General features: G+C 39.5%; 1 protein-coding gene across 2 annotated transcripts in view; it reads left to right on the top strand.

Moving 5' to 3' along the window:
* The window catches only part of appl1 (adaptor protein, phosphotyrosine interaction, PH domain and leucine zipper containing 1), a 77,656-nt gene that overhangs the window by 56,621 nt on the left and 4,174 nt on the right, over positions 1-16,861 (top strand). Inside the window, exons 11-18 of one of the 2 annotated variants that reach the window (XM_030135355.1) lie at positions 9,085-9,273; positions 9,395-9,437; positions 9,511-9,567; positions 9,788-9,879; positions 10,570-10,749; positions 11,222-11,274; positions 12,216-12,427; positions 13,931-14,028. In XM_030135355.1, the coding sequence (XP_029991215.1) occupies positions 9,085-9,273; positions 9,395-9,437; positions 9,511-9,567; positions 9,788-9,879; positions 10,570-10,749; positions 11,222-11,274; positions 12,216-12,427; positions 13,931-13,999 (895 nt within the window). In that variant the 3' untranslated portion in view covers positions 14,000-14,028. Of the gene's footprint in view, positions 1-9,084; positions 9,274-9,394; positions 9,438-9,510; positions 9,568-9,787; positions 9,880-10,569; positions 10,750-11,221; positions 11,275-12,215; positions 12,428-13,930; positions 14,029-16,861 lie in introns of those variants that run through there. The other variant, XM_030135354.1, reaches the window with a different exon arrangement.

Here is a 16,861-nt window from a genome sequence, read left to right as displayed (position 1 = left end):
GTGACATCTGACCCCACAAACGTGGGGGAGCTCAAGAGCTTTCAAATAGAGTCAAATATGTGGTTACCACGGAAACAGCTATATTGTTCTTGCTCAGATTATTATTATTTTTATTTTTTTTATTAGGCCCGAGCCGAGTAAAGCCGGCGCAGGGCCTATTGAGTCTGCAGTGGGCGCATGGGGACGAAATTGCCAGTGACGCGGTCGCCTTTCGCCACTGTCGCCACTCTCACACACATTCACGTTCACCGCACTGAGACCTTTCCGACGATGTACATGACATGTGCACAAGTCGCATATTTACACCTGCTCAGAATGAATGGGAGTCAATGGGACACGCCCACTCGGGGTCAGTCACATGTGTGTAAGTGCACGACACGTGACATCTGACCCCACAGACATGTGGGGGACCTCGAGAGCTTTCACATAAGGCCAAATATGTGGTTGCCATAGAAACGGCTACATTGTTCTTGCTCAGATTATTAGGCCCGAGCCGAGTAAAGCCGGCGCAGGGCCTATTGAGTCTGCAGTGGGCGCATGGGGACGAAATTGCCAGTGATGCGGTCGCCTTTCGCCACTGTCTCCACTCTCACACATATTCACATTCACGGCACTGAGACCTTTCCGACGATGTATATGACATGTGCACAAATCGCATATTTACACCTGCTCAGAATGAATGGGAGTCAATGGGACACGCGCACTCGGGATTAGTCACATGGGTGTAAGTGCACGACACGTGACATCTGATCCCACAGACATGTGGGGGACCTTGAGAACTTTCAAAAAAGGGCAAATACGTGGTTGCCATAGAAACGGCTATATTGTTCTTGCACAGATTATTATTATTTTTATTTATTTATTTATTTATTTTTCTTATTTTTCTTTCTCCTGCGCTTTGAGCTCAATTTTGACCCTCTGAACATTTACGAAAACTCACCAAATTTTGCCTAAAATTCAGAAGTGTGAGAAATTGAATTTACATATAGGTTTCGTAGATGTCAGTAAAGAAATGTTGCGGCAGCGCCCCCTTGAAAAGTGGAAATGCATTGCGCCAATGGGAGCGCGTCCAACATAAAGTTTGTCGTAGAGCCACGAAAATCGGTAGACAGATTTATCATGAGGAGACAAACAAAAAATATTATTATGGCCACGCCCCTAAACCAACCCTTTGTCGGCCATATTGGATTGAAATTTCCAAAATGCTGAGTCAGCGTACAGTATCTAGAGAAGTGGGGCATCAAAAGTTAGCCGAATTTTTTGAATCGGCATCACCGTTTTTGTGTGACGAGGTTGCAAACTTTGTGAAGTTTTTTCGAAATTTACCATCACAAAATACTTCAACTCAGACGTACGAACACCGATTTGGCTGAAATTTGACTCAGACATCTATCTCCCAGGCCTACACCCATTTATTACAAGAAATTGACATTTCGCACTATAGCGCCCCCTACAAATGTACATTTACAAAAATGACATCAGTTCGGACATACGAACACCGATTTGGCTCAAATTTGACTCAGACATCTGTCTCAAATGCCTACACCTATTTATCAAAAGAAACTGAAATTTTGCACTACAGCGCCCCCTACAAAAATGTTCAATATTTTTTATTAAAATAGCTTCAGTTCGGACATACGAACACCAATTTGGCTCAAATTTGACTCAGACGTCTATCTCCCAGGCCTACACCCATTTATCAGAAAAATTTTAAATTCGGCGCCATAGCGCCCCCTACAATGTTACCTTTACGAAAATTACTTCACGTTAGACATGCGAACACCAATTTAGCTCAAATTTGAATCAGTTGTCAATCTCCCAGGCCTACACCCATTTATCAAAAGAAATTGCCACTTCGCTCAGTAGCGGCCCCTACAAATTTACCTTCACGAAAATTGCATCAGTTCAGACATACGAACACCGATTTGGCTCAAATTTGACTCAGTGGTACATCTCACAGGCCTACACCCATTCAATGGAACAAATTGAATTTTGGCTCATAGCGCCCCCTACAGATTTATTTATACAAAATTTTGTTCAGTTCGGACATACGAACACTGATTTTTCTCAAATCAATTGTCAATCTCCTAGGCCTACACCCATTTGTCAGAAGACACTGAAAATTCAGACAATAGTGCCCCCTACAAATTTACCTTGACGAAAATTGTAACAGTTCAGACATACGAACACCAATTTGGCTCAAATTTGACTCAGTGGTACATCTCGCAGGCCTACACCCATTCAATGGAACAAATTGAATTTTGGCTCCACAGCGCCCCCTACAGATTTATTTATATAAAAAATTTTTCAGTTCGGACTTATAAACAGTGATTTGTCTCAAATTTGAGTCAATTGTCAATCTCCCAGGCCTACACCCATTCATCAGAAGACATTGAAATTTGGTGCTAGAGCGCCACCTACTGAATGATGAGCATACTTCTACTGGACGTGCCCTTGGCGAGGGCCTTTAGATGCCGCTTGCGGCTTTAATTATTATTTTTTCTTTACTTATTAGGCCCGAGCCGAGTAAAGCCAGCGCAGGGCCTATTGAGTCTGCAGTGGGCGCATGGGGACGAAATCGCCAGTGATGCGGTCGCCTTTCGCCACTGTCGCCACTCTCACACATATTCACGTTCACGGCACTGAGACCTTTCCGACGATGTATATGACATGTGCACACATCGCATATTTACACCTGCTCAGAATGAATGGGAGTCAATGGGACACGCGCAGTCGGGGTCAGTCACGTGTGTGTAAGTGCACGACACGTGACATCTGACCCCACAGACATGTGGGGGAGCTCGAGAGCTTTCAAATCAGGCCAAATATGTGGTTGCCATAGAAACGGCTATATTGTTCTTGCTCAGATTATTATTTTTATTTTTATTTATTTTTTTTTTTTGTCTTATTTTTCTTTCTCCTGCGCTTTGAGCTCAATTTTGACCCTCTGAACATTTACGAAAACTCACCAAATTTTTTCCTAAAATTCAGAAGTGCGAGAAATTGAATTTACATATAGATTTCGTAGATGTTGGTAAAGAAATGTTGCAGCAGCGCCCCCTTGAAAAGTGGAAATGCATTGCGCCAATGGGAGCGCATCCAACATAAAGTTTTTCATAGAGCCACGAAAATCGGTACACAGATTCATCATGAGGAGACAAACAAAAAATATTATTATGGCCACGCCCCTAAACTAACCCTTAGTCGGCCATATTGGATTGCATTTTCCAAAATGATGAGTCAGCGTCTCAAATTTGAATGAGTTGTCAGTCTCCCAAGCCTACACCTATTTATCAAAAGAAATTGCAACTTCGCTCAGTAGCGCCCCCTACAAATTTACCGTCATGAAAATTGCATCAATTCGGACATACGAACACTGATTTAGCTCAAATTTGACTCAGTGGTACATCTCGCAAACCTACACCCATTCAATGGTAAAAATTTATTTTTAGCTGCATAGCGCCACTTACAGATTTACTTATCCAAAACTTTCTTTAGTTCGGACACACAAACAAAGATTTGCCTCAAATTTGAATCAGATGTCGATCTCCCAGGCCTACACCCATTCATCAGAAGACATTGAAATTTGCTGCTAGAGGGCCACCTGCTGAACGATGGACATACTTCTACTGGACGTGCCCGTGGCGAGGGCCTTTAGATGCCGCTTGCGGCTTTAATTTTGTCTTATTTTTCCTTCTCCTGCGCTTTGAGCTCAATTTTGACCCCCTGAACATTTACGAAAACTCACCAAATTTTGCACAAAACTCAGAAGTGCGAGAAATTGAATTTACATATAGGTTTCGTAGATGTCGGTAAAGAAATGTTGCTGCAGCGCCTCCTTGAACAGTGGAAATGCATTGTGTCAATGGGAGCACGTCCAACGTAAAGTTTGTTGTAGAGCCATGAAAATCGGTACAAAGATTCATCATGAGGAGACAAACAAAAAATATTATTATGGCCACGCCCCACAACCAACCCTTAGTCGGCCATATTGGATTGAAATTTCCAAAATGCTGAGTCAGCGTTTTCGCTCACGTTGTATTTTAACTATCTCCTACTAAGCCGTTTGGCCAAATGAGCTGAAAATCGGTGTACAGTATCTAAAGAAGTGGGGAATCCAAAGTTAGCCGAATTTTTTGAATCGGTGTCACCGTTTTTCTGCGAAGAGGTTGCAAACTTTGCAAAGTTTTTTCAAAAATTTACCATTACAAAAATTGCTTCAGCTCAGACATACAAACACCGATTTGGCTGAAATTTGACTCAGACATCCATCTCCCAGGCCTACACCCATTTACTAAAAGAAATTGAAATTTCGCACTATAGCGCCCCCTACAAATTTACATTTACAAAAATTACATCAGTTCGGACATACGAACACTGATTTGGCTCAAATTTGACTCAGACGTCTATCTCCCAGGCCTACACCCATTTATCAGAAATATTTGAAATTTGGTGCCATAGCGCCCCCTACAATTTTACCTTTACGAAAATTACTTCACATTAGACATACGAATACCAATTTGGCTCAAATTTGAATCAGTGTTCAGTCTCCCAGGCCTACACCCATTTATCAAAAGAAATTGCCACTTCGCTCATTAGAGCCCCCTAATAATTTACCTTCACGAAAATTGCATTAATTCGGACATACGAACACTGATTTAGCTCAAATTTGACTCAGTGGTACATCTCGCAAACGTACACCCATTCAATGGAAGAAATTTATTTTTAGCTGCATAGCGCCCCCTACAGATTTACTTATACAAAACTTTCTTTAGTTCGGACATACAAACAAAGATTTGCCTCAAATTTGAATCAGTTTTCAATCTCCCAGGCCTACACCCATTCATCAGAAGACATTGAAATTTGGTGCTAGAGCGCCACCTGCTGAACGATTGACATACTTCTACTGGACGTGCCCGTGGCAAGGGCCTTTAGATGCCACTTGCGGCTTTAATTATTATTATTATTTATTTATTTTTATTTTTTTTCTCTTCTCCTTCTCTTTGAGCTCAATTTGGACTCCCTGAACATTTATGAAAACTCACCAAATTTTGCCCAAAATTCAGAAGTGCGAGAAATTGAATTTACATGTAGGTTTCGTAGATGTCGGTAAAGAAATCTTGCTGCAGCGCCCCCTTGAAAAGTGGAAATGCATTACATTAATGGGAGCACGTCCAACATAAAGTTTGTCGTAGAGCCACGAAAATCGGTACACAGATTCATCATGAGGAGACAAACAAAAAATATTATTGTGGCCATGCCCCTAAACCAACCGGAAGTCAGCCATATTGGATTTAAATTTCCAAAATGCTGAGTCAGCGTTTTCGCTGACATATTTTTACTATCTCCTCCTTGGCCGTTTTGCCGAATTAGCTCAAAATCGGTGTACAGTATCTAGAGACATGGGGCATCAAAAGTTAGCCAAATTCTTGGGATCGGTGTCACCGTTTTTGTGTGATGATGTCGCTAACTTTGCAAAGTTTTTTCGGGAATTTACCATTAAAAAAACTGCTTCAACTCAGACATTCGAACACCGATTTGGCTCAAATTTTACTCAGACGTCCATCTCCCAGGCCTACACCCATTAATTAAAAGAAATTGAAATTTCGCACTATAGCGCCCCCTACAAATGTACATTTACAAAAATGACATCAGTTCGGACATACGAACACTGATTTTCCTCAAATTTGACTCAGACATCTGTCTCCCAGGCCTACACCTATTTGTCAATGGAAAGTGAAATTTCGCACTACAGCGCCCCCTACAAGTTTTTTTTTTACATTTTTTTATTAAAATGTCTTCAGTTCGGACATACGAACACCGATTTGGCTCAAATTTCACTCAGACATCTATCTCTCAGGCCTACACCCATTTGTCAGAAAAAAATTTAAATTTGGCGCTTTAGCGCCCCCTACAATTTTACCTTTACGAAAATTACTTCACTTCAGACATACGAGCACCAATTTGGCTCAAATTTGAATCAGTTGTCAATCTCCCAGGCCTACACCCATTTATCAAAAGAAAATGCCATTTTGCTCAATAGCGCCCCCTACAAATTTACCTTCACTTAAATTTTTTCAGCTCGGACATACGAACACCGATTATGCTCAAATTTGACTCAGTGGTACATCTTGCAGGCCTACACCCATTCAATGGAACAAATTGAATTTGGGCTCCATAGCGCCCCCTATAGATTTACTTATACTAAAATTTCTTTAGTTTGGACATAAAACCAAAGACCTGCCTCAAATTTGAATCAGTTGTCAGTCTCCCAGGCCTACACCCATTCATCAGAAGACATTGAAATTTGGCGCTAGAGTTCCACCTGCTGAACGATGGACATACTTCTACTGGACGTGCCCGTGGCGAGGGCCTTTAGATGACGCTTGCGGGTTTAAATCCTTTAGGTGCTGAACAAATTTGCTTTGCCAAGGGTAACTTCATAAAGTATGTGAAGCGCCCTTTGATATTCTACTGTGTTTATTATGAGTTTTGTTGAACCACATTTCGATGCCGGACCTGACATGGGGGGGGGCTAGAAGAAGGGGAGAGAAAAAGAGAAAAGAAGGTGGCGAAGACCCTCACAAGAAAGTATGAATAATACAAACAGTAACAACCATGCAGCACTCGGAGAGCGCAGACCTCCACCAAGGCTGATCAGTGGCCCCCCCCGTGGGCCCCCCCACACCAAGGAGGTTATGTTTTTGCCAGTGTTTGTTTGTCTGTCTGTTTGTTTGTTTGTCTGTCTGTTAGTGTGCAACATAACTCAAAAAGTTATGGACAGATTTTGATGAAATTTTCTGGTCTGCGCACGAGTGGGGCTTGAGAAAATGACGTCGCGTGCATCTGCACATTGCGACCTGATGCAGCCTGTGAAGTGTAAGACACAGGAAGAATACATTCTACAAAATTATGAGACGAAATAACTTCATAAAATTTCGTCTTGTCTCGTTTTCGTCAATGAAAATGGAGACTTTTTAACATAGTTTTTAATTAGTAAACCACATTTAGTCTTGTTTTTATTTGTCAACAATATTGCATTATACATTTAACTATAGTCATCGTCTCACGACCAGCATTTACGTTGCATCTCAGCTCGTTTTCGTCATGTGATAAAGGTTCATTGACGACGATATTTCATCATAATTTTCGTTGATGAAAGCAACACTACCAGGGAGACTACGTTGACAGCATTGGTTATTGCGGTCCAAGCATCTTTTTTTTTTTTACCATCATCACCCCGAGGAGACACTCTTGAAAAGTATTCCTTTTTCTGGCTTCCACCTCAGACACAATTGTTTCAATTTCTGTGGTTGTAAAGTTCTTTATTTTTTGCCTTTTGGCACCATCGCTTCTAACAAACTGTAAAATTTACTACTTCTCTCCTCGCGTAACTGCCTCCTTCATTCACAAACCAACTCTAGGCAAGCAGCTTCCTTATATGGAGAAATAGGGGTGTGGTAGTATACTAATCACAAATTGCGAGCATGCACCTGTCAGTGTAGAATGATTCGGATTCACACACATGCAAGGTGGTGAGAACTTAATTAGCTGGTGCGCAGGTGTCAAGAATCTCAAGGTGATTTTGCGAATGCACTTATTTTGTATGCAAAGTAAGAACATTTCCATGCACATATTAGTGAATGAGGCCCAATAAGTATGTCCAGACCATACGACCATACGAAGTGAAAATGAAACTTAAGACACTTTGCTAATGTTTCCAGTGAGAAAAAGAGGTACAGGCTTACAGGAGAAAATGCAGAGCATCTCTTTTTCCTCCATTATAACCTGCAGCTTCTAAACTGGGAGTATTAAGATCTTTCAGTGAGGGGTGTGTGGGGCAAGGTCCATATTATGAATCTATCTTTGTAAGTTGTTTTTTTGTTTTGTATTACTATTTATTTCCTTATATTATCTCTATACTATGTTGCAAGTAAACATCAATTTTAGAAGACATTAGGTTATATAATGTATATTATTATGGACTTTGGCAGAAAAGCCAGGTTGAGATTACTGCACAAAGTGAAAATTTTATTTTCCTTGGTCAGGATATGTATAGTCAGTCCAGCTTGTATTTACAAGGCTGCAAATTAATACTGAAAAAACAATAACTCAAACTATGAATCATGAAAGAGCTGCAGCATCTTAAACCAGCCACAATGAACACTTGAAAGATACAGTACCACAGTGCTTCCGCTTCAGAGTTTGTCATGTCTTTCATGTATTGTGATTATCTCTCTCAACTCACCATATATTTTTTTGTTTTTTTGTTTTGTTTTTTTGATCAATTACTAAAAATTTCAGGTGACCGCATTTGAATTCCAGGCAGCCCCAAGATTTAAAATCACTGACTTAGGCCTAAGCATTAAATGACTGAGTGGGAAATAGTTGCTTACTTTTAAAATCAAGTATAGTAAGTGCACTGTCCACTATATTATACTGCTTCCTTGTTGCTACTGTGTGCAATACTGTAATTATTTTATTTATACTTAAATATTTATTTTCAAAGAAATTCCTTGAAGAATTAAGAGTACTGAGCTCTTTTTGTTTTGTTTTGTTTTTTGAATGTATGTTTGATAAAGTTCAACAAAGATTAAGCTGTTAAATGCTACTGTATGCAACATTACTTGTTCTACATCACCTTTCTACCTCTTTTTGCTATTTGTTAAATATTCTTTTAACTTCAATAAATGCTTCTTATTTTAAAATTGAGACTCATAACATTTGTTATCATTGTGTCAGTTTTATTATGTAAATTGAGGGAGCAAAAGCAGTATCAGCTCCAAATACCAGCTCAAGAAAATTGGCAGCCCGTTTTGGTCATCACTTAAGGCTGATGAAAAAAAGTCAGCATCGGTCCTAAAAAATCCAAATTGGTTGATTCCTAATTTTAGGTTCAGTGTGTTAATATGGCGTGTCAAATGAAAACAATAATTGTAAAGTCACATAGGCAAGGTTGTGCCGAAAAAAATGATACCAAACAAGGCAAGGTGAAGAGTTTTATAATGACAAATACACAGGTGAAAATGGCCAAATTACACATAGACTTCTCAGGGTTAAAACCTGGATATGTGTATTTCTCAGTAAGACGGGGCTGGTGTCTTCATCCTGGGAGCGGCAGTACTTCTTCACACAAGGCGGTAACCTAATGCAGCAAGGTCGTGGAGAGGTTGCCGGCGGACTGGTCACTGACCTCGACAACTGCTCTGTGATGGCAGTCGACTCTGACGACCGACGCTTCTGCTTCCAAGTCACATCCTTTGACGGCAAGAAGTGAGAGTTGCTCTTCACTTATTTTCTGTTGAGCAGACTTTTAAAGGACGAGTCCACGTCTGCTTTCTTATTTGCTGCAGGCTTCTTTCATTGAATGTAATCATGTTATTTATTCTGGCAGAGTAGTGACACTGCAGGCGGAGACCAGGAAGGACTGTGAGGAGGTAAGGGCTTTTCAGTCGGTCATGTGAGCTGCTCTGTCATGTGACTGACTTTCTGATGCTCCATTTCCTCCAGTGGATCTCCACCATCAACAATATTTCCAAGAGGATCTATCTGAGTGAGAATGCTGAGGTCAGTTTCACAAATACCACCAGCAACATTGAAACTATCTGCTCTCAGCTCAGGTTGTGGTGAATTCTTTCCTTTGCAGTAGCTTTGTGAATTACACAATACATTTTTACTCATTTGCACCTGTTGTATTCCTGCAAAATGTGCACAAGCATTTTGTGAATCTGGCCCATAATTCACTTCAGTCCTCTGTGTTGTGACGGTTCTGTCTTGTCAATGACAGGAGTTGGCAGCCAGAGTGAACCAATCAGCTCTGGAGGCTGTGACGCCTTCGCCATCCTTTCAGCAGAGACATGAGAGTATGAGACCCAGCAGGTGGGTGTTTTATTCCCTACATGACACATTTACCAGGAGATCAACAGTGGTGCAATGTATCTATGTGCTGCAGTACTGTATTTAAGTACAGATTTAATGTATACCTATTTTACTAGTACTTCAGTTTTCTGGAGCTTTGTACTTCTGCTTTCATCTCAGAGGCAAATTTTGTACTTTTTACTCTTTCAGTTGTGTGTGACCACTTTGGTTCCATTTCAGATGAAGATTCTACGCACTGAATAAATGGAACAAATTTTTATAAACCAACACATGAATCAGGATTAAACCAGAGGTTTCCAACCAGTCTGCCTTCTGATGTCTTACATTTCATAAGTCTACAAATTCAGCAAATTTTCAAAATGTCAACAAAAATCTCAGATCCATCAGAACTGTGTTTGTTCTTTCCTCTGAAATTGAGTCATGTGATGAAGTCTGAGAATTATATATTATTTCTTTATGAAACTGTATATAAATGGTTCTAACCAGCCCCCCATCAGCAGAAAGGGCAGATACGTCTGTATTTTTACTGAAGGAGGATTTTAATGCAAGATTTCTATTTTGAACAAAGTATTTTTACAATGACGTGTTAGTGCTGTTACTATAGAAAGGGTCTGAGGACTTGTTTGACCACTGGTATTGAATCAGTTTCATCAGGTACTCACTTTCTGTCTTTTTGTCTCTGAATCCCAGTAAAGGACGTTCAGGCCGAGCAAGCAGCATCAGCTCTGTGGGCTCTGAGCCGTCGCCCGCCCTCTCTGTGCTCTCATTGGATGCGCTAGTCGCTCCAGAAACACCCATTCAGTTTGACATAATTTCCCCTGTTAGTGAGGAGAACTTAGGCCAGAGCAAGACAGCAGCGCAGTCAGGCAGGTGAGTGTTTACCTCTGCAAATGACAGGATTAACCTGAAGGGTTGGTGGTTTGAATCCCACTCTGTCTAGTCATGTGCCATTTTGTCCTCGGGCAAGACACTTCACCCACCTTGCCTCCAGTGCTGCAACTCACACTGGTGTATGTATGTGTATGAATATTTGATGGAGGTCAAAGATGGAGGTTGGCGTGGATTGGCAGCCACGCTTCCGTCAGTCTGGCCCAGGGCAGCTGTGGCTACATAAGTAGTTTACCACCACCAGAGTGTGAATGTGTGAGTAAATGGATAATGGATCTATTGTACATGCTTTGAGTATGCGTTAATAGAAAAGCACTATATAAATCTAATCTAGTATTATTATTATTATTATTAAAATATTAGGGTTCATAGAGCCACAGCTACTGTTAGTGTAAGGCAGCTTTCACTGAAATGAAGTGTGTGTGTGTGTGTGTGTGTGTGTGTGTGTTTTCAGAAGGAGTAATCCATTTGGAGAGTCAGGAGACAGTACATCAGATGACAGTGAAGGTACTCTGTTATCTATGTTATGTTACCTTTATATTTTAGCAGATAACAGTATTGCAGAGACAGCAGTTAGAACTTTTTTTATGTTTAAATGATTATTATACCCCCACCCACCCCAAGGGGCGTCCATCTGTCTGAGATTTTTGTCCAACCCATCTCTCAGGCTCTATTGACCTGATGCATTTAGAATTCAACACGTATGTTCTTTACCACTAGGAGAGGTGCAGTGCGCTGTTTAAAGACTGAATTTCCTTTTTTTTTTATTATTATTATTTCTTTTTTTGTCATTTTTGAACATTTTAACTCAGAAAATTTTTCCAGCCCATTTATCAGACATTATTCATTATTCTTTTCAAACTTCACACACATGTTCTTTACATGTGACTTTCTCTCAGTGTTTTTATTTTTTGCAAATTTTTGAAAGGTTTTTGAAAAGATTAGAAGTTAACACTCAAAATGAATCCGTGGGTAGGCAGGGTATCTGTGAGCAGGCAGGGCAAAGTGTTGTGCGACCAGACAGGGGTGTTAATAAGTAATGCCTACTTTTTCACTTGTTGCATTTATTTTGCCATGTAGAGTCAAATTTGGAGTGTACGGTGTGTAGTTTACAGCGGAGTGTAAATGCATGACAGAAATTCTGTCTAGGATTAATTAATTTTAAATAAGGCAATGCACAAAATATGTAATTGATAATTATAAATATAGAAAAATTATAGAAAAGCAGAAGAACTTATGACAACATCATAGGAACCAGTTAAATATTTCACATGGTTGCAGTAATCTTCAGGGAGATTAGTAGGCTATTATTTTGAATTATTTTACTGTAGCATTTAATTGGAGCATTTCATATGATAAGAATTAGATTGTAGTAATATTAATCCTGGCAAATTCAGTTTGTTTGTTTTTTTGTTTGTGTGTACTATGTGTACTTGCTTGTTGTTCAGACTCCATCCTCCATCAACTCTTCATCGTCCGTTTCCTCGGCTCCATGGAGGTGAAGACTGCTGATTCAGTAGATGTCATCTCCGAGACGATGCGTCAGATTCTGGCGGCCAGAGCCATCCACAACATCTTCAGGATGACTGAGTCTCACCTACTGGTCACCTGTGACTGCCTCAAGTATGAACCCAGCCCAAATCTTTATAGAGTGGTGCAGGCCTCTGTGCAGGGGCGATTCTAGGATCAGAGGTTTAGGGGTGCTGAGCACCCAGAGGGCTAGCTGGCCAAGCAGGAGAAATTTCACTGTTTTGTACATTTTAACGCAATTTTGGGCCATTATTCCCACATTTGTGAAAGACAAGCATAAAATTTTCTGGGAATGAGAGACTCTGTGACTAAACCATCAAATCTGATAAAAGTTATTTAAATGCTGAGCCACAGTAGAAGAGGAATGGATTGGAATCATAAAAGAAATATACCCTAACTGGAATTGCTGGTGGAGGACAGTCCTCCATTTTGATACAGCAGCTCCTCAACATCTACGAGAGAATGGGTTGACCTCCAGAGGAATATTAGTGTCAGAGTTACCAGATCTACTTCAAACACTGTCTGCACATGACAATACATTCGCTTTACAGGTTCTATCAGTGGAACATTTATAAATCTGTTTTATAAATGGACAGAAACCAACATATATGTGGAAGAACACATCATATACTGTCAAAACATCAGCAAACCAGTTTTGGTCATTTGTTTTCCAATTAATCTGATTAAAATATGTAACATTTAGCACATTTAATCTCTGAGGCAGATAATTTCTAAAAAAAATTGTAAACCAGTGTAAATGTTAAGTGTCTCTCTGCTCCCCCCCTCTCTTTGTGCTTTAACCAAAAGGCAAATAACCAAACAATTTGTTTAATATCTAATAAGAGATATAAACTGGTACATTTATCCAACTTACAATATCATTGTAATAGAATATTTGGTTGCTGTGGAAAATGGGGTTACACAAGTTGACCTCAGAATCTTACCTGAATCTGGCTCTTTTTTATTTTTAGAAAAAAAAAAAAAAGAACTGTACGTTCATGATGAGGCTGGCTGTCTACACACACACACACACACACACACACACACACACACACACACACACACTTTTATATGAGCACATGCACAGACACAACAGCAGCTTCTCTCAGTCCAGTTCAGAGGACAGAGGTGGACTGAACCACATGAACCGTTTCCTAGCGAGAAAAAACATCAGCATAAACAGTGATCTACGTTTCAATGCAGCAAAAATTGGGACTGGTGATGATAATAATGTGTTGGTATTAAGTGGTTGAAGTAAAGAAATGTGTCACATGTCCTGGTTTACACCAAGTACTTACACCACTACCATATCCCAACTCTGGAAGGCAGCGCCTGTGCACAACTGCTCTATACCTATGAAGCACTCAGACTCTGAATTGAGGAAAGCGGGGAGGGATGGGGAGGATCAAACCATTTTCGAGACAGGGGGGTGGGGGGCTGTATTTTTGTTGTTAAAATATTACGTTTCAGCCATGTACTGTATGTGGTTTTGACATTTTTCTAGCATGTTAAGAATGGACCTAAAGTAAACAAGAAATAAGAAAAATTTCAGCAATCTTAAAATATTTTAGGGGTGCTGAGAATCAATTTAGGGGTGCTTCAGCACCCCCAAAAATGGGCTAAAAACGCCCCTGCCTCTGTGTATCAGTGGGCCTCATTCACAAACAGTGCATACGCACAAATCTGTGAACTCTGCATGTGATTGTTTGACGCACAAATCTGGGATTCATCAATATGTTCTTACCTGAATTTCTTCTTACTCTACAAATTTAGAACTGCCTCAGACCATATGCACAAATGAGGAAGGCTGAACTGACTTCGAAAATGCAAACACATACCTTTTAAGTACATGCAGAGCATATAAAACCACATTCATTAAAAAGAGATCTAAATAACATTTTTAAAAATGATTAATTTGATTAATTTACTAATATATTGGCCAAATGTGTTAACCATGAAATGGACACACTTTCACCCTCATTATTGTGACAATTACTATATTCAACAGTAACAACAGTCCTAGTTTACACAGGACATTTGGTGGACATATTCCATGAATGGATGTTTGTCCAGTTATTGCTGCTGTTCTCTCATCCTGGGGCGTTGGATCAGGTGGACCTTGTCCTCCACTAGTCTCCTTTTTCGTCTGGTCCGTAATGCATTTTTTGGCATCAACTTTGATGTCGGACCACTTTTTTTTCACTGGGGCCACACTGTGCTTCTCCAGGGATACTATGTTAACAGCCTTGGTTATATTGCAGTCCAAGCATTTTTTTTTTTTTTTTTTACCATCGTCACCCCCGAGGAGACACCCTTGAAAAGTATTCCTTTTCTGGCTTCCACATCGCACACAATTGTCTTAATTTCTGTGGTTGTAAAATTCTTCTGGTTTTTTCCCTCTTGGCGCCATCACTTCTAACAAACTGAGAAATTTACTACTTCTCTCCTTGCGTAATGGCTTCCTTCATTCACGAATCAGCTCTAGGCAAGCAGCTTCCTTATACGGAGAAATGGGGGCGTGGTAGTATGCTAATCACAAATTTGAAGCACGCGCCTGTCAATTTTTTATTATTATTATTTATTTATTTATTTTTTAACCTCTATTTAACCAGGAAGTCCCATTGAGATTATGAATCTCTTTTGCAAGGGAGACCTGGCCAAGGTAGCAGCCATACAAAGTCCAAACAACATAAATACATAAATGATGCACAATGAACAATAAAACTCAATAACAACTATTCAGCCATAATGGCATCAAGAAAAACAGTGAGATTCCTCCTTCACTGCATTTTCCATGATACTTTCAGAATAATTAACAGAAATTAATGTATGTAGTTTTACAGTTTTTTGAAGATTATTCCACGACCATGGTGCATGGTAGGAAAATGCTGTTTTTCCAAAGTCTGTCAAAACTCAGGGAATAGTCAAAAGCAACCACTTGGAGGAGCGCAGATGGAAACTACTAGAGCTAACAGAAAGAAGATTGCTGAGGTGTTTTGGGAGTTTACCCAGCAGAGCTTTATAGATGAACATAAACCAGTGTTTTTGTCTATGGCTGGTTAATGATTTCCAGCCCACTCAGTCATAGAGGGGTGGTGAGTGAGAGATTTTGCATTAGAAATGAAACATAAAGCATGATATACTGAATCAAGGCTCCTTAACGTGGAGGTAGTTGCATGTCTGTACAGTAGATCACCATAATCAGTGTAGAATAATTCTGACTCACACACAGACGCAAGGCAGAGGTTGCACTAGACATTTCTATTGTCCATCATTTTGATGGACAGGGTTGTAATTACGTCATAATACATTATTATTCATCATTTCAAATTTAATTTTTTTTTTAATGATAATGAGACATTTAGTAGTATTTACTGTTAAACAAGATCTCAATGATGCAGCAACTGTAGTTGCTGCTGGCTGATAAACCAACGTGATATCATGACTCATAAATACACATGCCACTTTTATTTGGTGTGTTATCTGTACGCATTATAGCTTTCCGCATGTATGTTCACGCTGTGTCAAATACCATGCACTGAGGGTCACGGTTATGTGAACCAGAGATCTTGGTGTTAATTGACATGCCATCAAATGTCATTGATCACACAAAAGGTACAAAATTCTTACGTATAGCACGCCAAATGCCATAGGAACTGGTGTATTACTTGCTTGTCCTTCATCCTCCACTGCATCAGTTCCTCTTTTTTCACTGCATTTATCATTGCCAGTGGGAACCTGAACCAATACACCTGAAGTTAATACAACCACCTATTTATTTATTTATTTATAAACAGATGCTGGAGGTTAAACAAATGATTAAAAGATTGAATAAATGTGTTGGATGCCACCAGTGTTTATACTGATCAAGGGTATTTTTCAGGGAAGAAATGATCTGCTTTAACCTTAACCTAACAGCCAAGCACTATAGAAGGAAAAAAACTGAACAAATTGCCTAAAATAATAATAAAACATCTAAATAATAAAGAAAATTAACATTTTAGGTAATTTTAAATATGCAAACCTACACATGAAATTAGTTGTCAACTCAGACTTTGGGAAGACATTTGTCCATGTGGAATCCCTATCGTTAAGTTCACCGGCCAATAGGCCATGAGCTGTTGTGGAGGCGCTGTGTTTGTTGTTGTCTTCATTAGTAATTTCTTCACACATCTTCTCTGACTACTGGTCAGATTCATTTCAAATTTTTATGTAGCTTATTTCAGAAAATGTCTACAATGTTTGTTCACAGTTTTGAAAAATTTAGATTTTTGCTTTTTTTTTTAATGATTTTTTGAAATATTAAAAATTTGTTTTTACTTATAATGTGCCATATTTTGATGGCTTATAAAATGGAAATGGTTAGATATTAGTATAGTTACTATTGTGCACTGATAGGAAGTCGTATATCGTCGGCTTCCTGATAAAACCTGCTAAGTGACATTTTTGGTTGGGAATAAAAACCTGCTATCTCCCTTATTAACTTCAAATTTCAGTCTCCTGTGAAAGTTGTTTATATTCCATCATAAGTACCAACATTAAAGGAACAGATATTTTTTGTCAT

Source organism: Sphaeramia orbicularis, chromosome 5 (genome assembly GCF_902148855.1).
Source record: "Sphaeramia orbicularis chromosome 5, fSphaOr1.1, whole genome shotgun sequence".
In the NCBI taxonomy this organism is placed as follows: domain Eukaryota; kingdom Metazoa; phylum Chordata; class Actinopteri; order Kurtiformes; family Apogonidae; genus Sphaeramia; species Sphaeramia orbicularis.
This window is presented reverse-complemented; position numbering and strand designations above follow the sequence as displayed.